Genomic DNA, 27,163 nt, shown 5'->3' with positions numbered 1-27,163 from the left:
CTGGCACAGAAGATCATACTCATGTCTTTTAGGGCCCTTGAGATTTATGCTTCTGATTTGCATACCTTCCCTCAACTCATTAAAATCTGTAACTCAAAAAGTCTAGGATTTTTAACAGAAAAATCTTCAAGTTTGAATCTCTATGCTTGAGATGCCTGTCCCTTGCTGTTTGTGGCAAGTCCACATTAATGAGATTTCATTAAAGTATTTGGCCATCTTCTATGAATGGTGAATGTGGTTTTTATTTTTGGAATGGATGTTTCAGTGTGTTTTGACATTTGAGAAGCAAGTCACCACTGTGATTGTTGTAGTGTACATGTGACCGCTTGCTTTGGTGGGATGAATATAGACAGCTATGGCTGCCTCATTACTTTCAAAACACATATGGTTATTATTCCTTTTGAAGTTTTAAAACTATAATAAAACACTATTAAGGGTGTTTAATTATGTTCTCATGTGAAGATGAAATGGCAGTGTTTTTTTTTAAACTAGCATTTTTTAAAAACAAACATTTCTTAAAAATAGATTATGAGCCTCAAACAATTTGTGAGCATCTCCAGTACTTGTTTGCCTTGTTGCAAAACAGTAATAGACGATACATCGATCCATCAGGATTTGTTAAAGCCTTGGGCTTGGACACAGGGCAGCAGCAGGTAAGAACCTTTTACTTATTTTTTAAATATAAAACGGTTCCCAAGCATTCCTTGGGATGTTTACGGAAGGAAATAAAGTGAAGTGCTTAAAAAAAATTTTTTTTAAATCTTGAATTAGAGTATCTAGTTATTGTTCAGTTGATTTTACATTTTCCTTGATCCCATTTCTAGAAACCATATGTGGGCACAAACTAATTCAATATTAGAGCTAAGTTCAAAGTACAGATAGTTTTGGGAATATTTAACTTACTATTATTTGTATCAGAAGTTGAAAAGCAAGATATGATTTTTTTTCTTATTAACCCAAACTTGTGTTGTAGGATGCCCAAGAATTTTCAAAGCTCTTTATGTCTCTTTTGGAAGATACTTTGTCTAAACAAAAGAATCCAGATGTGCGGAACATTGTCCAACAGCAGTTCTGTGGAGAATATGCATATGTAACTGTGTAAGTGTGTTACAGCTTTCCAGTGATACTTTACATTCTAAGACAGTTGTTCATATGTTATCTACTTTTCAGTTCAGTTCTAAGTTAGAGCTTTAGTGGGTTATCATGGGACCTGAGATATCTGCAGTAATACATTGCCATGGGAACTTGTAAACAAACAGCTGACTTGATAATTACAGTAGAACTCATCCAGGTGTTGGGAACTATGTCTAATTGAGCTCTTGCCATGTATTTTATGGCTGTGGTGTTAGCTGAAAGAGGAAGATTAGAGCCAGCTAGAATACTAAGAGTAAATGTAAAATAACTCTAATTATTTTCTAATTGTAAAATACATGGCCTCACCATTCACTTTCTGGTTTTATTTATTTTCTAAATATATATAGTGTAAACACTTCCTGTGAAAGAGAACTAAGGTAATAAATGCTTCTATTCATATTTGTAGGATGTGATACAATAGAACTTCATTGTTTTTCCCACTCTAATCTTAATTTTATCATTCTGTTTTATTATAGTTGCAATCAGTGTGGCAGAGAGTCTAAGCTTTTATCAAAGTTCTATGAACTGGAGTTAAATATCCAAGGCCACAAACAGTTAACAGATTGTGTCTCGGAATTTTTGAAGGTATTCAATTTTGGTGTATATGTTGTTTTTCTCAGTAGTTAAATACTATTCGGAATAGTTTTTTTTAATTTAATGGATAAATTCATTACTTCAACATTTTCTATATATGAAGTGTCTGTTTATGTTATGATCTAGAAGAAACTTGGTAAATTATAAAGTATTGAAACAAGCTGCATCTTAAAATAATTTTCGGCTATTTCAGGTTAACTGTATTTTATATGTAAAGTTATTGTATGTGTAAAAACTTATTGTGTGATTGAGGGTAGTAAGAGTGTTTAAGAAAATCTAAGCTTTTACCATTAGGTTAATTACCTTTTCATTTAATGAGAACTAGAATGTGTTGAATGCAAATAGTTTTTATATCAGTGTGGTTATTCTTTGGCCTTGTCATTCAATATTTCTGTTTTCTGTATATTCAGATTTATGTAGTGATGTAGAAATGGTTCCCTTTTGTTCTGAGTGGAAAAGCTGCTAAAAGGAAACCTTTGTTATCAAGGAGGAACAGACAGCATAGTGGATAAGCTTATTATAAAGCTTTCTTAAAATATTTTTGTACTTTTCCTACTCCTTTCGCACAACCACTAGCTCTTGGAAGTACTCATTTATTTAATTCATTCAGCTAAATATTGATTGAGTGATTACTGTGTTCAGGCACTGTTCCTGCTGTCAGGATCACCTTAGTGAGCAAAACAGACCAAACATTTTTGCCCTTAAACAGTGTATAGCGAAATGATGTTGGGACCAGGGAGGGACAGTAAAGTAAATATAAGTAAAATGTATAGACTGTCAACTATAATAAGTGCTATGAAGAAAACTAAAGCAGGAAAGAAGGGTGGAAAATGTGATAGGGATGAGAGTAAGGTTGGCTGCAAATAGAAAAAAAATGATAGAAGGTGGTAGAGTGAGCCGTGCAAGAACCAGGAGAAGAGTATTTTGGGTAGATGGAGGTCAGTGTGACTGAAGTGAATAAACAAGGTGAGAGTGACAAGATAAAGTTGTAGAGTTAACTGAGGACTGCTCCACATAGGGACTGGTAGACCTTTGTCAGGAGTTTGACTTCTTTAGTGCGGTGGGGTGATGCTGGGGAGTTGTGAGCACAGGAGCGAGGTTAGAGGATCACTCTGGGTGCTGTCTTGAAGACAGGCTGAGAGTAAGGCAGGGCAGGCAGGTGTTGGTGGTGGCTTGGCCCAAGGGTCAGGCGAAGAGGTGATGTAGAGCTGATAAAATTTGCAGATTGGATGTAGAGAGAAAGAGAGGCGTCAAGGATTACTAAGGTTGGTCTGAACAACTGGAGAGTGGAGTTGCCATAACTGAGATGTGAAGGACTATGGGAGAGGAATTAGGAGTTGCATTGGGGCATTTTACATTTGAGAGGTATAGTTGAGGGGAGAAGTCTGGGCTGGATAAAATCACCAAGGGATGAGAGAGACAGGACCATTCAAACATTAAGAAATCAGGGAGACAGGAGCATCTGGCACAGGATGCTGAGGAGGACTTGCCAGTGAGTTAAGAGGAAAACCAGTGAGTGTAGTATCCTGGTGCCAAGTGAGTAAAGTGGTGTTGCCAGTATTGTTTGACTTACAGTAATCTATACCAAAAAGCTGTTATAGAAATGAAAAGGAAAGCTTGAAAAAAGAAACCACCATTAGCTATAACATTGAAATAACTTGCATTCTTCGTTCAGCTTTCATGAATGTGCTTCAGTAATTTTAACTGTGTGTGTGTGCGCGCACGCGCGCATAAATTTGTATGTATATATTTTTGTATTCTGATGCCCAGGTATAGTTTGGATCTATTTTCACCATTTTTAAATTAATTATGCTGCATCAAAGTACATGTGATATTTTTAAAAGCCACTTCCTTACAGTTCCCAAAAGTGAGATTATCAGGACAGAGGACCCCAAACAAGTATTTTAAAAATTATACCTTTTGGGAAGAGGCACATCAATTTTAAATCACTGTATAGAAATTAATAATGTCACTGCTAAGCAGTGTTTTTTTTCTTACATGTTGTTTATTATTTAGAGTAGCTTGATTTTTAAATAGCCTGAATGGTAACTATTAAATTGAAATTATGCTTCACATCAGAGATTTGATCACTTTTTAAAAATCTTTCCATCTTCCAATTTTAAAAATAATATGTCTTACTCCTTATCAGGAAGAAAGATTAGAAGGAGATAATCGATACTTCTGTGAAAACTGTCAAAGTAAACAGAATGCAACAAGGAAGATCCGACTCCTAAGCCTTCCTTGCACTCTGAATTTACAGCTAATGCGTTTTGTCTTTGACAGGTAAAATATGTGCCTGTGGTAGTGTTTGTTGTTCATATGTGGACTAATATGTACAGATTTTACTGTAGACAGATAATAAAATGCTTATAATTTGAAATGCTAGATTTGAGGAAGTTATAGATGGAGCTTGTTATTTTGAAATGCCAATATTTCATGATTTTATCACAAAGTTCTTAAAGAAGCCAGCTTATAAAATTGAGAACTAGAAAAGTAGATAGTCCTTATTATTTATTCTAATAAATAATTTTAAAATGCAAAGGAAAATCCAACATTTAGGTAGGAACTGAATTACCTTGATATTCTGTATTGTATAAGAAGTAAAGTAAATTTTCTACTCATTATGGTACCCCACCCCCACGGGAATATACCTTTTATTTTATAATTAAAAAAAGCAGGCGCACCTGTGGTTTTCCTTTGTGATTAAATTAAAACCTCTGGAAATAAGTGTTGTATTTGGAATAAACAGGTTTCAATTCTTACCTTTTAAGCACTTGATTTATATATCCCAATTCTAAGACCCTGTTATGTTTATTTATAATCATGCAGGTTTTTAAGCCGATTGCTAAATGAAATCTACCTAGCTACTGTTGAGTTTATTAAGATAGCTGACAGATTTTATACATTGCTTTATGATTGTTTTAAATATAAATATAATTAGCTTTCCTCTTGATTAGGCAAACTGGACATAAGAAAAAGCTGAATACCTACATTGGCTTCTCAGAGATTTTGGATATGGAGCCTTATGTGGAACATAAAGGTAAAATTTTAACCGAGCTGTGATAATTACAATGCTCAGAGATTGTGACTTGTGGTCTGCCTATGATGAATATAGAATAGTACTGGTACATTTTATTGGCTAATCTCTGGAAATAAAGACTTTTTATGTGAACCGAGATGTTAACTTCCATTTTCTATGAGTTAGTACCTAACAAAGATTAGATGGTTCATTAATATCTGCATAATTAAGGGTTTCAAAGAATAAAATATGAAAAAGAAATTTCACTGTTCCCAAACCCACACTTGCTACCTTATTGTCAATACCTTATCTGTAATTCCTTGTAAGAGTCGCCAAGCTGCCTCCATTCATGTTTTTTCTTTTAACATTTTATCAGAAACATTAAGTGGCATAATTCCAATATGTATATTGTAATTCTTCATATCTGTTACCACTGGTAAGTTCTAGGGTGCTATGAGATAGTTTCAATAAGAAATAATATACTACTTTTTTCTTTTTGTAGGGTTTACCTTACCAAACAGTGTGATTCTTAATGGAGAAAACAAACATCTTGCCCTTACTTGAAGGACTATTTTATTTCCCTTTTAAGATTGATTGTACTGTTTATGAAAGTTTTGATGTAGAAATTATGTAATAAACTCTGTCTGTTTCCATAAAAAGGTTCTGGAGTCAGCCATAAAACAACATTAAAAGAAATGATTTGGGGATATTAGGGAGTGACGTGTTAAATACGTAAGCTTTAAAATATATGATGCCCTTATCCACACTGTGGTTTAAAATTTGCCCCTCCCTGGAAGAAGGAAACTGCTCTCTCTGGACTCTGCTGTTGGACTTTGTTACCGTTAAATTTGATTGAACAAGTAAACTTAGCTGTATTTCACTTTCTGTAGTAGTTTTCTTCTTGCTTCCTTTGTTCTGGTAATTGTTTGAAATTAGAGAAGTCTGATAGTGAAGTGGTTTCTCAGGGGCTGAAAATTTAGGAGATGTAAAATCAGCACTTTTCTCCTCTGTATGGTTTTGAATAGTTGTTATTGTTATTAAATTTGTTATGTATTTGTCTAATATACACTATAAAGAAAACAGAGGATGTTTATCAAATAGACTTTGGTAGATCAAAAATGACCTGCAGAAATATTTAATTTTAGTATTTTTGTTTACTAAATATAGTAAACTTAATTTTTAAATAGAAGAATGAGAGTTGGCTTTAGAATTACTAGGTAGAACTGGTAAAATTAATCCAGTAGCTTGTAGGTACAAGCCTGCCTTTCATTGGCTGTTGTAATGTTTGCTACGAAGATGTACTATCTTACATAGGTAGAGTGATAAAAACAATTTTGTTATAATTGCACAGGGTTCATTCTAGATAATTTGGAAGATTCCAAAAGCATAAAGAAGAGAAAAAGCACCTGTAATTCTATTACTCAGATAAGCGTATTTATTTTTTTCTATATTCTTATTAGTATGTGTCTGTACACACATATCCACACAAAGCTGAAGAGATGTATCTGAAAGATTATTTTTAAAAGGAGAGTTGACTTCTTTCTTTAAATAGTGAGCCTGCAGGTATACAGAGATCTGTAAACTGATGGGTCCTCATTCCTTGAACAGTTAACCCCCAACGTTAACGAACTCCTGCTATATTTCTTGGGTATTTTGATATCCCTGTTGACCACTTTGAGAGTCTGGTGACTAAATAAAATCCATAGAATTTTAAAATAAACCAATTATATTTAAATATAGTTATTGAAATGCTAAAACAAATTTGTGATTCAGTAATAGAGGTGTACATTAAAGAATATGTCCCAGTGGCCGATCAAAACTACCATATTCTTAAGATGATGACTTTAAAATCTGTTATCAGCAATAGTAGTAATGTGATATGAAACTTTTTGTAGTTAGTGTCCATTGGTAATCATACTTACTGCCAATACTTCTGTGGTTTATTGTCATCATTAATAATTTAGGAAATACTATTAAGAACTCCTGTTATAGGTGAGTGAATTCATTTAAAAAATATTTTAAAGTATTTTTATCTTACCTAATATTGTAAATTATTTTCAGTTGGGACGGGTTAGGTGGGTTTCGGTCCAGGTATTAATCTGCATTACTGTGTCCCCTACTGAGCTTCAGTCAACTCCTATATATCCTCTGTGCCTAAAAACAGTGCCCGTCATGTTTATTACCTGTTGGATGAGTGCCTTGTTAAACCTTGTGACTCACTCCTTACAGTTTAAGTCAATTATAATGACGAAATAGTCAAAGATATGTGCAAAGATTTTTACTACAAAGATCATTATTGCTGCTTATAATGTCCCTAAAATGCTACCAGTTTAAATGTCCAACAGTATGGGAGTCGTCCAACATAGTGTGGTACTTGTACATAGCCATTATAGTTTTTAGAAGAATAATGATGTGGAAAGGTGTTAATGATATACTTGTTAGAAAAAAGTGTAGGTTTTAATATTAATAGTCGTTATGTCTGTTGTGGGATTGCTAGTGAATTATTTTCTAGTTTTTAATAATAAAATAAGCTATGAAAGTGATCTTTTCCAACATGTATATAATTTCCTCCCTATAATTGGCTTAAGTTTAGAATTTTCAGAAGATTTTTTTCCAAACTTCAAAATACTTTGTTTTATCTTAAAATCTAAATGTTCATTCATTTGCTGTTATTTTTCTATACGGGTAAAGCCTTCTCTTACATAAACCACTGGCATAATATATAGGCTGTGGTTTATATGCTTTGTTTATTTAAAGTAGAACAAGAACTTAGCCATTGCCAGGGAACTCCGTTGGTTAGAGTGTCTTTCTGATACACCAAGGGTGTGGGTTAGATCCCCATCAGGGCACGTACAAGAATCAACCAATGAATGCATAATAAGTGAAACAATAAATCAATATTTCTCTCTCCCTCTCACCCTCCCTCCCTTCCTTTCTCTCTCTCACTCTCCCTCCCTCTCTAACATCAATAAATAGAAAAATAATTAAAAATTAAATAAGCTTAAAATGCTTATGAAGAAATTGTTCTAGATTTTTAACGTTTTCTCTCCTGACGTTTTCAATTATCTTGCCTACACATATTTAAAGGTAGACTTTCTTGTAATTTTTTCTAAAAGATTTGTTTTTATATAAACAATGATTTTTACTTTTGCACTCATTTCTGATTGGTTTGTGTAATTAATTTTTGTAACAAGTTGGAGAATATGAACAGATGTTTGGTAAGTACATTACTCAGCCAGTTTGTGCAGAAGGGCGAAGTGTAGCGCAGAGCAGCTTTGTAACGCTGAGTGCCCCGAATGCCGCTGCTTTCCACCTGTGTGGTTTACTGAGGGAATGGAGAGTTGACATAGTGCTTGAGCAGCTTTCTACATTATTTCACAAGCTTAGGCTTTTTGTTGGTTTGTTTTTTGTTTTTGTTTTTATCTTATGTGATATGTTTTGAATTCTATCCGATGCGTGAGGAATTGTATTCATTATAATTCAGGCCCAGGATACAAGAAGAAATATTGTTACCCAAAATGTCTCTCCCTTTCTCCTTCTCTAGGTGGGTCCTATGTGTATGAACTCAGTGCAGTCCTCATACACAGAGGAGTGAGTGCTTATTCTGGCCACTACATTGCCCATGTGAAAGATCCACAGTCTGGTGAATGGTATAAGTTTAATGATGAAGACATAGAAAAGATGGAGGGGAAGAAATTACAACTAGGGATTGAGGAAGATCTAGGTAAAACCTTTAAGTTGTGAGTGCCCTTTTAAAATATAAATCTTTTTTTTTTTCCTGGAAGTATTTGTGATAAATTATTATGGCCCAAGATTGTTATGGACTGTCAAGGATATTTGTATTTCTTAAACACGTAAAATCTCTGTACATGTTTTATTAACAATGCTTGAAATTTTAAAAAGAAATGGTTTTGCTCCCAAGGTGGCTTCCATAATGTCATGTCTGAAGGCAAATACTTAATTTTCAGTTTCTAGGTTTACTGTGGGAGAGGATGGTGAGTATTAAGCTAAAAATGATGAATAGTAGGTTTAACATAGTAGGATGTTGTCCTTTTCACTGGACCAGGAAGTTTATTTTTGGGAAATGAGTACAGCAAGGGAACTTTGCTCCAAGAACACTGTCTGTTCTTCCCTATTAAGTATCTAATCCCACCTCTGGGGAAGAAAGCTTTTTGCCTTTTTGTAGTGATGACAGGTGTCTTAAAAAGAACTTCTTGAAATAGTATGGAGCTCTCATCACCTCTGTTTTCTTACGCCCAAATACACATTTATTCCCTGAGGGAGTGAACGGTACTTCCAGTAGGATCCATCTTGGCTGAAGTTTTCATCACTTTCTTACCATATCTGTCATTTTTGGGTGGGGTTTGGACTATGGAGTCTAAATAAGAGAGAAGGAACTGGGAGTAAGTGTGTGTCTCCTACCACTGTTCTTTTTCAGTGGATCAGAACCACCTTTCTTTCCAAGGTGTCAGTAGTAGTATTTTATATATATATATATATATATATATATATATATATATATATAAATTTATTTATTTTTAAGTGTATTTGATTGATTGTGTTGTTACAGTAGTCCCAATTTTTTTCCTCTTTGCTCCCCTTTTCCCAGTACCTACCTTCCCCCAGCAATCCCACCCCCCTTAGTTCATGTCCATGGGTCGTGCATATAAGTTATTTGGTTTCACCCTTTCCTATATTATTCTTAACTTCCCCCTGTCTATTTTGTACCAACCAATTTATGCTGCTCAATCCCTGCACCATCTTCCCATTTCTCCCCCTGCTCACTCTCAGCTGATAACCCTCCAAATGATCCCCATACCTATGATTCTGTCCCTATTCTGGTTTGCTTAGTTGGATTTTGTTTTTATTTTTTAGGTTCAGTTGTTGATAGTTGTGAGTTTGTTGTCATTTTAATTGCTCATAATTTTGATCTTCTTTTTCTTAATTAAGTCCCTTTGACATTTCATATAATAATAGCTTGGTGATGATGAGCTCCTTTAGCTTTACCTTGTCTGGGAAGCACTGTATCTGACCCTCCATTCTAAATTGATAGCTTTGCTGGATAGAGTAATCTTGGTTGTAAGTCCTTGCTTTTCATCACCTTGAATACTTCTTGCCAGTTCCTTCTTGCCTGCAAAGTTTCTTTTGAGAAATCAGCTGATAGTCTTATAGGCACCCCTTTGTAGGTAACTCTGCTTTTCTCTTGCTGCTTTTAAGATCCTTTATCTTTCACCTTTGGCATTTTAACTATGATGTGTTTTGGCGTGGTCCTGTTTGGGTCTAGCTTGTTTGGGACTCTCTATGCTTCCTGGACTTGTGTGTCTATTTCCTTCACCAACTTTGGGGAGTTTTTCCTTCATTATTTTCTCATGTAAGCTTTCAATTTCTTGCTCTACTTCTCTTTCTGGCACCCCTGTGGTTCAGATGTTGGCATGTTTAAAGTTGTCCCAGAAGTTCCCAAGCCTCGCCTCATTTTTTTTCAATTCTTGTTTCCTCATTTTGTACTGGTTGACTTTTTTTCTTCCTTATGGTCCAAATCATTGATTTGAACCCTGGATTCCTTCCCTTCGTTATTTGTTTTGTGTGGGTTTTCCTTCATTTCACTTAGCATAGTCTTCACTTCTTCCCTTATGCGTTTGTTGTATTTAAGCATATCTGTCAAGTTTGTAAGCATTGTTATCACCAGTGTTTTGAACTCTGCGTCTATTAGATTGGCTATCTCCTCATCGCTTAGTTCTCCCATTGGAACTTTCACTCGTTCCCCCTTTTGGTCCATCCTTCTCTGTCTCCTCATCTTGACCGGCTCCTGTGTTTGTTTTCCTCTGTATCTTAGGTAGAGCTGTTGCTCCTGTTATGTTGTAAGGGGCAGAGCCTTAGGTATTTGTCAGTACAGTGCGACCCGTTTCACCTCATTGTGGTGCTGTGTGTGTGGGGAGGGGTCTGAGGGAACAATGCCACTTGCCCAGCACTCGCCCCTTTTCCATGCACTTCTCCCACTTCCGTATGGAACTGACGCCTCTCTAGCTGTTGCCCTGATCATCGTTCCCAGAGTGGATGGGTCTGCGGATGTTCTAGGACCAGGGTGGGGAAGTCCTTTAAACAAGTCGACTCTACTGAGAGACCAGCAGTTTCTTCCTCCATCCCAACCCTCACTGGTTTTCACAGTCAAAATCAGTGAGGCTTTATTTTCCTTGGTGCTGGGACCATGAGCTGCGCAGTCTGGTCTGGTGCTGGGAGCGCTCCCCAGGTGTCCCTCCTGAGTTTTCAAAATGTGTGACTGCAATTTCCGCTGGCCTGCCTCTGCCACCGCTGCTGCTGCCACCACACTATGTCCTCTCTGTCCCGGCTCCACCCCTCCTACCTGTCTGGATGAGTATTTCCTCTTTATATCTTAGTTTGTTGAACTTACATACACCTCGGTTCTCTGGAACTTCTGATTGTCTCTAGTTTTGAGATAGTTGTATTCCTTCTTAGTTGTGGAGGGAGACACAGCGTGTCTGTCTAGGCCTCTGTCTTGGCTGGAAGTCTCTAGTATTTTATATTTTTAAATCACATTTAGGTGTTAGCACTCTTGCTCCAACTTCATACTCAAGTTCTTAACATTTGCTTATATTATTTCTTTTGTGATATTCTTGCTATAAATGAAATTGACACATAGCTTTAAATCGTGAATCATTTAATTTTAGTTTTATTTGACTGCTTTTTATTGAGGTGTATTTTATTTGTTTTATTTTTAGTCTGAGAATTGTAGGATTAAAAGCATTGTTAAGGCTGTCCTATCTTCTACATATAAGTAATCCTAAATTTTAAAATAGTTCAAGATAAAGGGATTCCACCTCTATCAGGATCCCATTCCAGTGTTTTAATACTTTATTATTATTATTATATGTAGGTTATAGTGCAGCTTTCATTTGTTACTTTTACCAAAAATAGAAAATACTTGTTCATTAAATTTTATTGTCATTCATTACTGTATTTTGTTGTAAACTTTAATGAATTGTTTTATCTTTGGTCTTTATACAGAGTAATGAACACCTTAAATCTTAATACTTTTTTAGTTAGAAATGACCAGTCTCCTCTTTGTTGTATATGCTACTGAGATTTTTATTTTTTATTATTATTTTAAAGATTTTATTTTATTTTTAGAGAGAGAAGGGGAGGGCGGGAGACAGGGAGAGTAACATCAGTTGGTTGCCTCCCGCACGTCCCCAGTTGGGAGCCCAACTGCAACCCAGGCATGCGCCCTGACTGGGAATCAAACCAGCCACCCTTTGGTTTGCAGGCCGGTGCTCAATCTACTGAGCCACACCAGCCAGGGCCCCTGAGATTTTTAATTCCCTGTGACAGTGGTCCTCAAACTTTTTTGGTTGTGTATTCTGTCTAAGAATATGGAACAAATATGTATTACTTTCCACATTTTAAAATCTAACATTTTTTATCATAAATTTAGCTAGCTCTGAGTAAAGTATTTTCTGACATATATAAATAGTAAGACTGCAACATCACTCTTTTAAGAGAATCCAAGTGAAATGAACTAACATGGATATTTGATACCCATACCATTCTTTTCAAAGATAAGTGAACTGGTGGTTTGTTCTGTTTTTTTTAGCAAGACAATTTTAGTGCTTCCGTTTTCTCTTGTACTAGTATTTCTAATACACTGATCCTAAGAATTTTATTCTAATGGAAAATATGAAGCTTTCTATAACCTAAAGCTCTAAATAGTTAAAAAGTTCTTCTGGATAGCACTTTTTAAAAATTACAAATATTATGACATAATTAAACCAATATAATATGTCATAAATTTAAAAAATTAAACACAAAAGAAAAAACTAACTCTGTAAATACATCTTTTAATGACATGGGTGAGACTTTGTCACCGGGTTTGAGGTTTTATGTTTTATAAAGTGGGAGATAGATGACTGGGAAAAGAAAGGAAGAAAGCATCAATGACACCTCAGCTTAGAGGCAGATCAGTTTTTAGAAAAGTACATAATGAATTGAGGGTCCGGGCGTTGATTTCCTCAGGTCTCTTCATGGCCTCATACCCTTTGGAATATTATATCCTGCAAGAGATAACTGAAGCCCAACTTGAAGGTCACTTTCATGGGCTATACTTACCATGTGGAACACTTAATGTTTCTACTTACTACTTCTTTCTACTCATTAGCGTTTCATCTTTTTTTTTTTTTTTTTAATGTGCCATTTTATCTCTTTGGGCAATTAAGTCAAGTCCGGATTTATTTTTATAATTTAAGCCCAACATTAAAATAAAACTCAGATTAGTAGCACTTTCCCCCCTCCCCAGGTTTGTCCTCACGAAAAGCAGTTCTTTCTTATTACCTTTTAAAAATAGAATATGGCAGGCAAGGCAGGGGAAGGGTAGTAAACTGTTTTTAAGATTTAAACATCTATAGAGCCTGCTAAATTTGTGTTGCTTTTTAATGTTTTAGACCCATGTTAAAGTACCTTGAACATATATTTTAGGAATTGTTTTCTATTCCTGTGTTCCCCTCCCCGCCACCATAAAATAGCGAAGAAACTGTACATTCTAATTCAGTCATCTTTTGATTTCCCTACCTCAGCAGAACCTTCTAAGTCCCAGACACGTAAACCCAAGTGTGGCAAAGGAACTCACTGCTCTCGAAACGCGTACATGTTGGTTTATAGACTACAGACTCAAGAAAAACCCAATACAACTGTTGAGGTACCAGGTAAGCAATTTTCCAGGATTGTGTAAGGCAAATATTTTAAACTACTATGCTCAAAGATCAGTGACAAAAAGAGATTGCTTTTAATTGCTGTTAAGTGGGTGATAGCATATGCTAAATATTGGGGAAAGTAGATATAATTACAGATTTGCTTTAGTGAGTTTTTTAAAGAACATTTTATTTTTTTGCATTATTTTTATTGTATTTTTTCCATTACCATTTATCCCCCCATACCCTGTTCCACCTCCCCCCACCCTCCCCGCTAAAGTAGTGAGTTTTTAAAAATAAAGGAGCCTTTAACAGAACTATTCCACTGAACTTCCTTACCCCCCACCAGGAAAGCAAAACAGGTTTTAAAAATCCTGTAGTTAATCAAGACATATATTTAAAGAGCATTTTGGTTTTATTTTTTTTCAGTTTGTAAAGTATTTGTGGGTATAAGACAGTTATTTGTAAATTTTCTAGATTTTTAAAAAACAAGGAGAAGTTGCCATTGACCTAAGGCATTCTTTAGTTGCCATTTTACCTGATACTGTTGTGGGCCCTTGCATCACCATTGATTTTGAAGTTGTTTTTCTGAACCATTTGGTGGCTCTGTTAGCTAATGATGTCATGGACGCCAGGTAGGGGGCATCACATTCTGGTGTCTGTCTTCAGTTTTACTTTTGCCTTCAGTTTGGGGGTCTCTAACAGAAAAGGAGACCATAGTAGGAAGCTGCAATCAAAATCTTAACTAGTATTTGATATAATTTAGAGACCAACATGGTTCTGTGTCTGAAAACCAGATAAAGTTATTTATTTTTTTCTTTCTGTTTTGAAAAGCCTTTCTTCAAGAGCTGGTGGATCGGGATAATTCCAAGTTTGAGGAGTGGTGTATTGAAATGGCCGAGATGCGAAAGCAGAGTGTGGATAAAGGCAAAGCAAAGCACGAAGAGGTTAAGGAGCTGTACCAAAGGTTACCTGCTGGAGCTGGTCTGTAAGATATTCTGGGACAGCACTGTTGCCACTGAGTACCTTGTTTCTTTTATGTTCACAGATGTGTATGAACTAACTTCCCCTTTTCCTGTCTTACAACCCACTAATGCCAGCTCATATGCTATAAAATTGCTATGGAAACCAGCAATAACTTGATGTGTAGCATTCCATATAATTTTCATTATCATGTACTTTTAAAAATGGGAAGCTCTTAATAAATTACAAGGTTTAGGTCAGCACTCTGCCTATATGACTCTTATAATAGATACTGCTATTTTGTGAGATTTTAACTTATTCTTAAAGAAAAATATGATTGGGTTACTATGGAAGCAGCTGACTTATTGTTTTCTTGTATAATTTGTACCCTCACAGTATTAACAGATATTCTTTTATATGAGCCCCACTTTGAATGATACCATTAAGTTACTTTGAAATTTAATACCAAATATTATGCTAAGAATAGGAGAGCATTCTGCTGACCTCTAATTTCTTAAGAATTGTCCCACATAATCCAGCACATCCCTTTACTGTAAATGTTAATGCAAATTTACCTAGTGCCTCAAAAAGAAAATAACTTTTTAAGGCTAGTATGCCATTTGTAATAATATGCTGTCTTTGTCATTTCATAGACATGAATTCCCCCATATCTAATTTCTACTTAAGAAAAGAGGGAATTTAATCCTCATTTTAGAAAATAAATACTCAAGCATAATTGTACTTGTGGTTCTTGTCTTTTTGATAATCTTAGTTTTCTATTACTGCAGTAACGTTAAAACAAAAGAGGAATATGAATTGCTAAATCTGGAGGAATACCTCTTAAAAGTTCTTTTTAAGTGACATCTTAATTTGATTCTGATCCTTCTTTATAACCTGTTACTCTCACTCTGTCCCAAGGGTTGAGATTATCCTAAAAAATTAACACTGACCTTAATTTCACTGCATATGATTTGGAAATGAACATGTGATTCAAAGTTCTAAATTCATTCATAGGAGTTGGGACCTGGAAATCTATTTTTTTAACTTTATTCCATTTCCATTATTCATTGGACAAGATAAAAGGACTTACTGAGTCTAAAGTAAAATGCTTTTTGGAACCACTTTTTAAAACTGCATGATCCGAAGATGTTATGTGTCCAGTTAACACATACTTGTACTTCTCTCCACTGTTTTCATTCAGTCTAAGAACTATGCTGATGTTTTTAGAATATAGTTCTGTTATCAATACGTTTACCAATTATGATCTTTACAGTATTTTTCTTGAGTTTTTGCAGTAAACATACATAATAGAAATTCATGTTGTCTTAAAATGTTGTAAAATTCTAAAGCTAATGACCATGTTTTTGTATTGCCACTCAGTCTCCTGTTTTGCATTTTCTAAATCTTTGTGAACAAATTTAAAAAAGAATTAGTTATCCTAAAATATAAGCCTCACTGGGAACATGAACCCCTTTGGCCATTTTTATTTAAATTGAAGTAAATTCTAAATAATCTTGAATTATCTGTAAAGTATTTTAAATATCTTTGATGAATCTTTCTAAACTTCACAACTTTCCAAAGGAAAAGTCCTTGTGTTCTAAATCCAGGCATTAAAAATTATAAATAACTTTGAACCAAAATGTACATTTCCCTTTGTTAAATATTTTAACAGTTGTTTTGTTGGTTTGTCAAATGGTGAGATTTTAAACAGTTTGTTATCTCCAAATTGATGATTAAAGAGAGTGTTCGTCCCATTTGGTAAGTTGGTTTATCGATGCTTTTGGAAGCCGATGCTTAGGTAGTTTGCTGAATCGCCAGAGTAGAAAACATCTCTGAGAACCTGCCAGGAGTCTTGATCTCTAGTGCTGAGACATCTGTAGTGTAAAAGCTTTCCACAAGCAGACTCTGCCTTAACTGCCGAGACATAAGCTAGACCTTGATTCTCAGGGAAGTTCTGGGCAGAGATTGATACAACTCTTTATAGTGATGGAGATTGAAAATGGAAAGAAGGGAAGACCTCTGTGACCTCAGTCACTCTTCCGTGGGTTGTACAGCACACTGAAACCGGTACCCTAACTCCGTAAACCTGGCTGAGTATGGGGTTACATCAGAATTACAAGCCCAGACTCTGCTTTCTTCCTTCCTCTTATGATTGTAAAACCGCATGTGATTTTCCTAAACTTCATAAAAGCACACTGAGTTCATATTTAACTATTCAAAAACCAAAGCAGTAAGCTTCACTCGGAAGTTTTCTGTGAGACTGTAGTAGGGGATTGGAAATGCCTTTGAGTCCTGTTACTGTGTGGTCCAGGGTTATAGTCCCCCTGGACTTAGAACCCAACAGACACCTCCTGGCAAAGAATGGTTTTTGCTCTTAGTTTCCCTTTTTCTTGTAATGGTCAAGATTCTTATGGCATATTTTTCCCATTAGCAATAGCAGGTATTGTCCTCTGCTTACCCTTCCTCAGCCGTGCGGGAAACTAGAACACCTGGTGAATCATGCTTAAATGTCACAGTCCTGTTTTTCCCCCTTTGATAGCCTTCAGATTACTAAAAATTTTAAGTGCTGTGACTATATGGGAAAAGGTGAGATGTGCTAAAACTTGGATTTTGCTTTCTTAGAGAGGGATCATGTATCTTTGTGAGGCTGACCTGCCTCCAACGCCGCGGCTCGGTTGGAAACTACTCTGTCCAGCAGAGGTTTCGCGACCACGGCAGAACAGATCTATCCAGGACACTGTATTTTGTCTGGGGGGTAGGGAGGTGGCTGTTCCCTCTCGTGGAGAAAAGCACAAGACCTCCGTCCCTCATGCTTTTTATTGAGAAGGATACATATGGGAGATACAAGGTCAAAATTCATAAATCACCGATAGCTTTAGGTGCCTGGATTACAGTTAACAGTTACAGATCACAAGTATCAATATAGAGGGTACAGTGTGACCAGTTTGTGTCAGGGTCTATTAAACATCTTGACGCCACACTGGCATTAGGTGCAATGTTTCGTACATTCCTTGCTAGAGATTGTTTATAGTTAAGTAAGAGATAAGAAAAGCAGAGCAAGCTCCAAAGCATAATAAGCATTCTTTAAATCCAGTTCCCATGGAAACCCTCTGAGTGGCCTTCGGTCCTGTCTCCCTCACAGCCTTCCAGTGTTCCGTTGAGACTTAAACGGAGGAAGCCTGGCTCACGGCCGGGGCTACAATTCCCGAAACCACAAGGAGCGGTTCCCCACATCTTTGCATTCTTAAGATACCCAGTGCACTCTATTCCTGCCAGATTAAACTTGATACATGGCAAATAAAATTGAGAAGTATTTTAAATCTAATTAACCATATCATTATATATTGCAAAATGCCACAGCGATGTTACCAATACTGAATCTTAAGGTCTCCTCTTTTATATATTGTGTGAATGTATAATTAACTTTTCTATATCTCTTTTCTTCCAAAAAGCTCAAAATGCTTCACATATCTTATCTTTTACATTCAACAAGATCTCTGTGAGGTAGGTAGAAGGCAGGTATTATTACCTTCATTTTACAAATAAAAGACCTGAGGCATAGAGAGTTTAAGTGACTTGCTCAAGTTCAGTTTCTTGGTGGCAGAACTTGGATTAGACCTTGGTGTCAACTTGTAGTCATGAGCTCTTCCTCTGCAGCTTCCTCAGAGCTGATCAGTCAGAAGGCTCTTGGTTGATGACGTTCAGTTTTAGCACAATGAAGGGATCCAATAATTCCGAATTTTGTTTTTGTAAACATTGAAATGTTTTATATTAAACTTCAGATGGGAGTTAGTTTTCTAGATTTGTAACTCTCAGAGAAGTATAAAATTGGTTAAAGTGGGCTTTGAGTTGAATTGTCTATCCCTCAGATCTCATCAGAAGTAGTATATAATACAAATATATAAATTCAACCTCTGTATGTTTTCTTCTATGTTTTATGCTGGGACTCCCTGGAGATCTTTGTAAGTAATCAAAGCTGTCCCTTTATCTTTAATTTTGGTTTTTAGAGAACTCAGGGACTCTGTTTTCCCAAATTAAAACTCACGTTGAGGTGTTCGGTTTTGTCTTAATTTTTGCAACTGCAAAATTAATTGATAATTCAGTTCTAGTGTATTTCATCCTGAAATTTGTTTTAAATCGTTCATTTTCTTGAAACACATACTAATATTATAAAAAGATCATGATATGGACTGCGGTGAGGAAATCAAATACCTTTTAATTGACATACCTGTATCATCTTTAATGAAGAAAAGTTCAGTGGTTGATATAAGCTTGTAAAAGTGCAGTTATAGCTGATGAGGTTCATTTCTGACTTAGGACTCGGTCAGGCTTCTTTTAATTTTCAGATTAAATTATACATTGAAGAAAAGAGTTTATGAAAATCATTTATGGAGTAAACGTTGTAGGTGATGAGGTTACGTGATTTGCGAGCTTGCGTGGAGCGTGGCTTGTAGTCCATAGTCACGATGTCCTGATCAAAGCTCTGCTGTGTTATCAAGCAAGACACTTCTCTCGTGGATGCCTGCTTTGTAGAATGTGGTTAATAATACCAGCCGACCTCCTAGGGCGCTGTGCAGACTCCTTCCTGTCGTGCACAGCATCTTACGCAGCTCCTTGAGCTCAGAAGAGGGGTAGTTAAATGCAGCTCTGTGTGATACTCATAGACATCTTCCCAGAACAATGATCCTTCTGATTCTGCTTTGGACAGACTTTGCATTGTCTTTTGAGGAAAATGAATGTATCACTTCGTCAAAAAGCTGTAAAAATACATAGGCTCTTTCCCTTGCGTTCTTCCTCAGAGCCCTATGAATTTGTCTCCCTTGAGTGGCTGCAAAAGTGGTTGGATGAATCGACACCTACAAAGCCTATTGATAATCATGCCTGCCTATGTTCCCATGACAAGCTGCATCCTGATAAAATATCAATTATGAAGAGAATATCTGAATATGCAGCGGACATTTTCTACAGTAGATATGGAGGAGGACCAAGACTAACTGGTAATTTCAGATGTCTTCTCTACTTAAAAATATAAATAAGTAAGAGTAATGCTGTAAGTCCTCATCAGATGGTCTTCATGATCATTTGACCCAAACTGTGCTAGGCCAGGTGTCCCTTACACTGCAAAAAGGATTTGCTACATAAAGTAGAAGTTAAGCAGCATTATACAGTGTATATTTATAATGTTAGAAAAGAAACTGATACTGCTCTTTGAGTTTTTTTTTCTTCCCTTTTCAGTGCACACAAAATAGGACACTTTTGAGAAAATCATCTGGTAGTGTTTTGTTGCTTTGTATATTACTCTTCAAAGTACTTGAACCTGGTCTGGTTGATTACAATTCTTATGTCTCCCTGTTGTAATGATTTCTAACAGTGTGAGATCTGCAGATTGTTACTTAGCCTATGAATGGAGTCTGCGTGGTTCTACCCTGAATGTAGAGCTGTGTATAACTACATAGTATCCATAATCTATTTGGTTCCGGTTACTTCTCCTAATAACATTTTTCTTTTCAACCTGCAACACAGGCTTCTGTTCAGTCTACATGAGTCCAATAAATGAAGTTGTATGACCACCACCTTTTTCCCTAAATTAAATAATATTTTCTGATTGTGTTCCACTTACTGCATAAAAACTGCCATTTAACTATGTGATTCAGGTCTTCTCTTATACACATCTGGAGTTTTGCTAAGTTTGTTTTTGATTTACAATCAATAAACTGCAATGAGATGATCTTTCAAAGAATCAAATTTCATATGATTCCTGGAACTGTGTTTTAAAACGGACCCTTGATTTTTTTTCTTCCTTTTTGTGTTCTGTGCTTTGAAGTATTCACCTGAAGCTCCTGAACAATTAATATTATATTTAAAGTTGTCAGATACATTGACTCCACCCCCTCAATTATTTGATTACAGTCTTGTGAAATTTGCATCTAAACCTTGTAAAATATTGAATTTCATGGTATAGTTTTAACGTATTATAATATTGAATCTCTTAAAAGAACATTGCTGTCTTGATATTTACTTTTCCCAAAATAATTGAGGATATATACCAATTTGCTGTGTTGTCAGAATTTGTGACTTTTGGTTTAGAGTTCTTTTGTGTTTTGTGAAGTGCTGAAAACATTTTCCTAACAGAAAATCTGTATATGAATAAATTCTATTTTCTTTCCTTCTCTCTTGCCTCCAGTGAAAGCCCTGTGTAAGGAATGTGTAGTAGAACGTTGTCGTGTGTTGCGTCTGAAGAACCAACTAAATGAAGATTATAAAACTGTTAATAATCTGCTAAAAACAACAGTCAAGGGGTATGTTCCACAGTGTGTATTGTTTATGATAAACTAAAAAAAAATCTTAGAAGTGATAATCAAGTGGCTGATTATTTTTAGATATTAGGGAGTTGGATTTTTTTTGAAGAGAGAAGGGTGGTGATGTGTGTGGATGGTGGAGCCAGTTTAAATTTTGCCATGATTGCCAGTGTGGCAGAGATGAAGAAAGCCGAGTCACACAGTCTTTGCGGCTGTGTCCCGTCTATTAGAAAGATAGAAGCAGAGATGTGGATCTGAGGCCTGATCAAACCAAGGCAGCGGATAAGCCTGAGTTCTGGCATGGAATTACAGAAAGCTTTTGTTGGAAAATCATTCTCCCTGGCCTGGTGGTGCCCACCTTAGAGGGGCTGAAGGAAGTGTGTTAACAAAAGGAACCTAGTGGAGCATCCTTGTCAGAAACATCCAGCCTGAGAAAGAAAAAGAAAAGAAACATCTGGGCTTCTTTAGAGTATATTGAGCCTCACTCCATAGAGTTCCTCTGGACTCAGGATTCAATAGAATTCAGCAGCATTTATTATGTCTGGGTTTGATTTAAGCTGTTTAAGCTGTATGTTTCCCAAACAAAGGTTAATCTAGTTCACGATTCTTGTTCATTTCATGAACAGCTTACTGAGTCCCCTAAATGTGTGTTTATGTATAGATGTGGTTGTGTGTGTATGAGTTCCTCTATGTGTACTCAGGGGCACAGCTGTATGTCGCTGTGAATAGTAATCAAGGGACAGAAAGCTGCCAGTTGATTGGTGTGATTGGCATGAATGTAAATGAGGGTTAGGAGAAACAGGGTAAGATTTAGGATGGAAACAAAATATGAAATAACCTGCAGTTCAGTAGTGAGGAGTAAAAATGGCCAAGATGAGGAGGTGGGTTCATTGTGTATGTAACAGCAGATTTTGAATGTTTGAAATTCATTTTAGTTGGGTCCTTTACAAGGAAAGCAGGAAGGAGGAGGTTAGGAAGCGTGACTTGCATGATTTCACTTTCTCTCTGTTCCTCAGCAATGATGGATTTTGGGTGGGAAAATCGTCCTTGCGTAGCTGGCGCCAGCTGGCTCTTGAGCAACTAGATGAGCAAGATGGTGACACAGACCAGAGCAATGGGAAAATGAACGGCAACACCTTGAATAAAGGTATGGTCTCACACCTGTGTGTAGATGGTTGGGAACTGTACCACAGAATTGCAAACATTTGTTTTTAGAAAAATTTGTTTAATTTTCATCCGTGTAAATTTATTTAGAAAAGGAGGGAGAGAAACATCGATGTGTGAGAGATACATTGACTGGTTGCCTCTTGCACGCCCCCAACTGGGGATTGAACCCACAACCCAGGCACGTGCCCTGACTGGGAATCCAACTGGCAGCCTTTTAGTCCACAGGCCGGCACTCACACTGAGCCACACCAGCCAGGGCTCCATCCATGTAATTTTAAAGACAGTTTTTATTAAACCTGAAGCTCTCAAAAATGTCTCAGAACAAATTTTTAAAATTTAAGCTATTGAAATTGAGCAAGAGTCAAAGGTCTAGCAATTCACGTGAGGAGTTCTTCATAATCGGGCATGCTTTGGTCTCAGGTCTCTTTTTAATCACACGAAAAATTAATTTTAATTCTGCTTCAGACTAAAATTATATTGTAAGCTTGGGACGTTTGAGTTGCAGATTATCTGCTGCACTTACAGGCTGCCTTTGTCAAATAAAGGAGCTTTTACTCCAGGAGAGAAGGCAGCTTTTGAATAGCTTTTTGCTTATAGAGTTTCCTGAGCTTTTTGAAGCTATGCATTCAAACAGGAAATTATGTTAGCGTAAGTAAACCATTAAACTTAATTTTATAACCAGTGTTTTGTAAGATATCGAGGGAAATTAAGGCATAGGAACTATTTGTAGATTTAAAATGGAATCTATGGTTTGATCATTTTACTAATTCAGAGGTATAATTAGTGGTCCATAAGCAGTTATTTCACTTAATTTTTTTATCTTCAAATAATAGTATTTATACACATATTTTTTATCGTTTTAATCTTAAACATTTTACTGAAGTACTTTGCATTTTCTGCATTCAAGCATGTTAATGTCACTTAATTTTACTTGGTGTGGATCTCTCGTATCACTGCCTTTTTGAGAAAATAAGAACACCAAAGCCACTATTAGTTTTAAGCTTTGAGTTAAAAAATTTTTTAATTTGAAGAGTTTAAATAAATTTCTAGAAATTGCTGGATCATAGAATTATATCCATATATAATTGCCATAAACTGACACATACTGGTAAATTTCCTCCAGAAATTACATTGGGGACTTGTTTCTTCATGTTTTTGTCAATATAAAGAGTACATCAGTCACATCATTTTTTTTCAGTCTGATATATATGAAAAATGACTTAGCAATGTCAAGGCTTATATTTTCAAAGTCACCATTGAGGTTGACCATCATATATTTAAGACATTATTTTTATTTGTGCATGTATGATAGAGAGAGAGGAGACTCCAGTTACCTGGTCATGTCCATCCTTTGCTCATTTCTCTACCTAACCTTTTTAATGTTTAATAAATATTCTTTATATGTATATTAAGTACATTAAAAATATATTGTGTGCTTAACCTGGAAAGCCCATGGATAACTATTTTAATCTCCAGATACTTAAGACATTTTTAATTGATCATGTTACTGATATACACAATTACAAATTAACATCGATACAGTGTGGGCAAGTAAGAAAAGCAGATATTGGAAGAGAAATGTGAACAGGAAAAGCAGAGTTCTTACTCTATGTGTTTGACATTAAAGGTTAGGTTTTTATTTCATTAGCCTCTAAAGCCTCTGTTCAACCCCTAAAATAATAGGTAGGTGAGAATGACATGACATGTAGATGATTAACTTGGCTTATGACACAGTGTTCTGAGTACCTTGACTAGAATTAATGGAATGATATGGAAATTATTTTTCAGTTTGGAGAAAGGCACATTTTCTTGCATAACCCAAATCTCTAAAAAGTAAAACTGCTTTTCAGATACTCTTCTTTCCTTTTAAGGGAAAGAAATATAACACTTCTTAGCAGAATTGTGTAGGAATCACTTGGGTCTAATTTTAGAGTGTTTTAAAGTTTTCTTTGTTCAAAATTGTGCAGAGTATTATCTCTGCTACTTTGAACTTTAAATACAATAGCCAGAGCAGTTACTGTCTGTATTTCTTTTGATTAGATGAATCAAAGGAAGAGAGAAAAGAAGAGGAGGAGGAATTAAATTTTAATGAAGACATTCTGTGTCCACATGGTAAGCTAGAAGCATAAATCTTCCATTGTTAGACTTTAGCATATCATAAATATTTTGTTACATCTTTCCTACTTCCTTTTAGGGATGAGGCTCTAATATGGCAGCCATTTTTTCTAAACTGTACTTGCTTCTTTTCTTTTTTAAAAAATGATAGTCATGGTTTAGAACAGCGGTTCTCAACCTATGGGTTGTGACCCCTTTGGGGGTCGAACGACCCTTTCACAGGTGTTGCCTAAGACCATCGGAAAACACATATATAATTATATATTGTTTTTGTGCTTAGTCACTATGCTTATGTTCAATTTGTAACAATGAAAATACATCCTGCATATCAGGTATTTACATTACGATTCATAACAGTAGCAAAATTACAGTTATGAAGTAGCAACGAAAATAATTTTATGATTGGGGGTCACCACAACATGAGGAACTGTATTAAAGGGTCACGATATTAGGAAGGTTGAGAACCACTGGTTTAGAATGATAATTTTATTTATTTATTTTTATTGTCACCTGAGGATATTTTTTCATGGCTTTTAGAGAGGAAGCGGGGCGGCAGGGCTCTTGAGAGAGGATGAGAGAGAGACGTTAATGTGAGAGAGAAACGTTGATCAATTGCCTCTCGTAGGCTCATAGGCGCTTAGGCTCCCCCACTGGGGCTCAAACCTGCAACCTAGTATGTGCCATGACTGGGAATAGAACCTGCAACTTTTTGGTGTACGGGACGGTGTTCAAACCAACAGAGCCACCCGGCCAGGGCTGTCCTTGTTTCTAATGTTTCTGTTCTCACACCCTTTTTAACTGTTAGTTTCTACTGCCTGATTTCATGCCAATGTCTCTCACATCTTTTCTTCTTTATTCCTTGCAAATAATTTTTTTTTTTTTTTTTTGGTAAAATACGAAATAGGATTTTCTCTATATATTTAGTGGAGAAGAACCTTTTTTTCACTTTTCACATTCAAGGGCTCTCTAAGTCAAAGGAAAGAATTTCAGTTATCTTCCATAACTGTCTCTGTCCAGTTTGAACACGTTGAGAACAGTGTTCATATAGTTCTTACTATTAAGGATATTTTTGGTTTAGTTTCTTAGATATTTATTGGCTAACAGCTGTGTCCTATGTACTCTTAATAATAATCTCCAAAGCCTTATTAATCCTATTTGTTTACGTTTTTCTTATTTGGTCTTAGTGAGTGCTCACTTCTAATAAGTAACTTTTTGTAAGGGATTCATTATATTTGACACATAATTATCCATTCTGTTAGCGCTGTGAAAGTCAAGCAGGTGTCTGCTTCCCGAAGCCACCTACTCTGTATTGTGAGTCCTCCTTCTCCCTACCTTCCTCCTTAAAAACTCTCTCCTGGGAAAAATTGAGCCAGAGAAGTTGGGATGCCTGTGGTTAATACTGCTAACCCACATCTGTGCATTTTTGTGTGCTAATGTATTGCCAATACTCAGTGCTTGCTGGTCCTAATAAATCCCTAATTTTAGTTCTTAACCTCATCGGTTCACTACGATGTCTTACACTTAACCTCATGCACACTAGTACTTTTGTATCAAGGGTCCTTGATGACACTGGTGATAATTGTCACTTCAGTGGTCCTTGCATGTTGATCTTCTGGATATTGTCACACTGCACTTTAGCTTACTAGCTAACTGACATTCTCATTGACAGTATTCCTTCACTTATCGCGGGTATTACATTCTAGACCCTCCCCCCTAAACCCCCGCGATAGGTGAAAATTGCGAAGCAGTAACCTTACATTTATTTTAGTATTTATATATATTTTAAGTCTTTATAAACCCTTCCCACACACTTATAAACCATTCCCAGTCCCTTATTAACCTTCCCCACTCCCTTATTAACCTTTTCCACACTTTTATAAACACTACTTATGTTCTTAAACATATTCTACACTCTTAAACCTACATAACTTTAACAACATACATATACAGTACTGCAGAATCCTGCGATACAGCGAAAAATCTGCGATAAATAAATATAATATTTTTAAAAATCCCGCGATGCAGTGAGGCTGCGATAAGTGAACCGCGATATAGAGAGGGACTGCTGTACTGACCACACAACTCGGGTGGGAGGGGTGCTCATCCTGGGGTGTGGATTCAGGTTTCTGGATCCCAGTCCCATCTGTCTCTCCCATCACATCATCTGCTGCCCAGTGTGTCTCCCTTACTATCTCCCTTACGAGTGGTGCACAACAGAAGCACAAATGTGAGAGGAGATGTGGCTTCCTGGGATTGAATAAGTAAGTAAAAAGGAGGCGGAGTAGATTTGTCTGTCTCGTAATGCTTTCTATCAACTCTTACTTTACCTTCACGGTAGATGTGGTTATAGGACGTGCGCCTTTATTTTGGGAGTTGAGGAATTCTTGGTGCTGCCCGCTGGTTGAAACAATGCAGGTACTCAGATGTCTTCTTACTCCTTAGCTCACAGACTTCACTGTGTCTTCCCACCTCTGGTCTCATCTTGTCATTTCAGTGTGAGAGTTTTGATTAGAAAGCATGGCAGAGGTGAATGTGATTTCAGGATGTCTGCTGCACTCCTCGGCAGAACTTATACTCAAGAGCTGTTGTTTAGATCTGTAGCTTGATCTGCAACCTGTTGGCCTTTTTTCTTTAAGATTTTATTTATTTATTTTTAGAGAGACGGGAAAGGAGGGTAGAAACATCAACGTGCAAGACATACATCAATTGGTTGCCTCTCGCATGCCCCCACTGGGGGACCTGGTCCACAACCCAGGCCTGTGCCCTGACTGGGAATCACTGGTGACCTTTCAGTTCACAGGCCGACACTCAGTCCACTGCGCCACACCAGCCATGACTGGTTGACCTTTGGTTGCTCTCCTTTTTGTCTAGTATTTTAAAATGATAGTTCTCAACTGCTGTTTTTGTGGACATCACCTATATCAGTGTACCATGGCTTTGAGATCAGGTTTTCTGGTACAGGATATTGGATCTTAGAAACCCACTACATTCGTTAAGTTTATATTAATTAAAATTTGTTCCTGGAATGTGTTGTTGGTGGTGGTGGTGGTAGTAATGGTAAGATGACAGTGGACATTTACTGAATGTTTACACACATGCACTGCTAGTTTCCTGGTGTGTATATATTAACTCATGTATTCTGCAATGATGAGAAGTCAGGATTACTGTCATAT

General features: G+C 36.3%; 1 protein-coding gene across 2 annotated transcripts in view; it reads left to right on the top strand.

Annotated features, from left to right (window-relative positions):
• USP48 (ubiquitin specific peptidase 48) overlaps nucleotides 1–27,163 on the top strand; it is a 66,609-nt gene that overhangs the window by 14,745 nt on the left and 24,701 nt on the right. The window contains exons 5-16 of one of the 2 annotated variants that reach the window (XM_090268742.1): nucleotides 526–653; nucleotides 974–1,098; nucleotides 1,611–1,719; nucleotides 3,878–4,011; nucleotides 4,686–4,768; nucleotides 8,292–8,471; nucleotides 13,336–13,461; nucleotides 14,281–14,430; nucleotides 19,209–19,406; nucleotides 20,594–20,708; nucleotides 21,725–21,855; nucleotides 23,916–23,987. In XM_090268742.1, the coding sequence (XP_090124868.1) occupies nucleotides 526–653; nucleotides 974–1,098; nucleotides 1,611–1,719; nucleotides 3,878–4,011; nucleotides 4,686–4,768; nucleotides 8,292–8,471; nucleotides 13,336–13,461; nucleotides 14,281–14,430; nucleotides 19,209–19,406; nucleotides 20,594–20,708; nucleotides 21,725–21,855; nucleotides 23,916–23,987 (1,551 nt within the window). Of the gene's footprint in view, nucleotides 1–525; nucleotides 654–973; nucleotides 1,099–1,610; nucleotides 1,720–3,877; nucleotides 4,012–4,685; nucleotides 4,769–8,291; nucleotides 8,472–13,332; nucleotides 13,462–14,280; nucleotides 14,431–19,208; nucleotides 19,407–20,593; nucleotides 20,709–21,724; nucleotides 21,856–23,915; nucleotides 23,988–27,163 lie in introns of both variants that reach the window. The other variant, XM_090268741.1, reaches the window with a different exon arrangement.

This window comes from Furipterus horrens, unplaced genomic scaffold, assembly GCF_987537825.1.
Source record: "Furipterus horrens unplaced genomic scaffold, mFurHor1.1.pri manual_scaffold_3, whole genome shotgun sequence".
NCBI classification, from domain to species: domain Eukaryota; kingdom Metazoa; phylum Chordata; class Mammalia; order Chiroptera; family Furipteridae; genus Furipterus; species Furipterus horrens.
The sequence above is the reverse complement of the archived record's forward strand: the minus strand, read 5'-3'. Positions and strand labels throughout refer to the sequence as shown.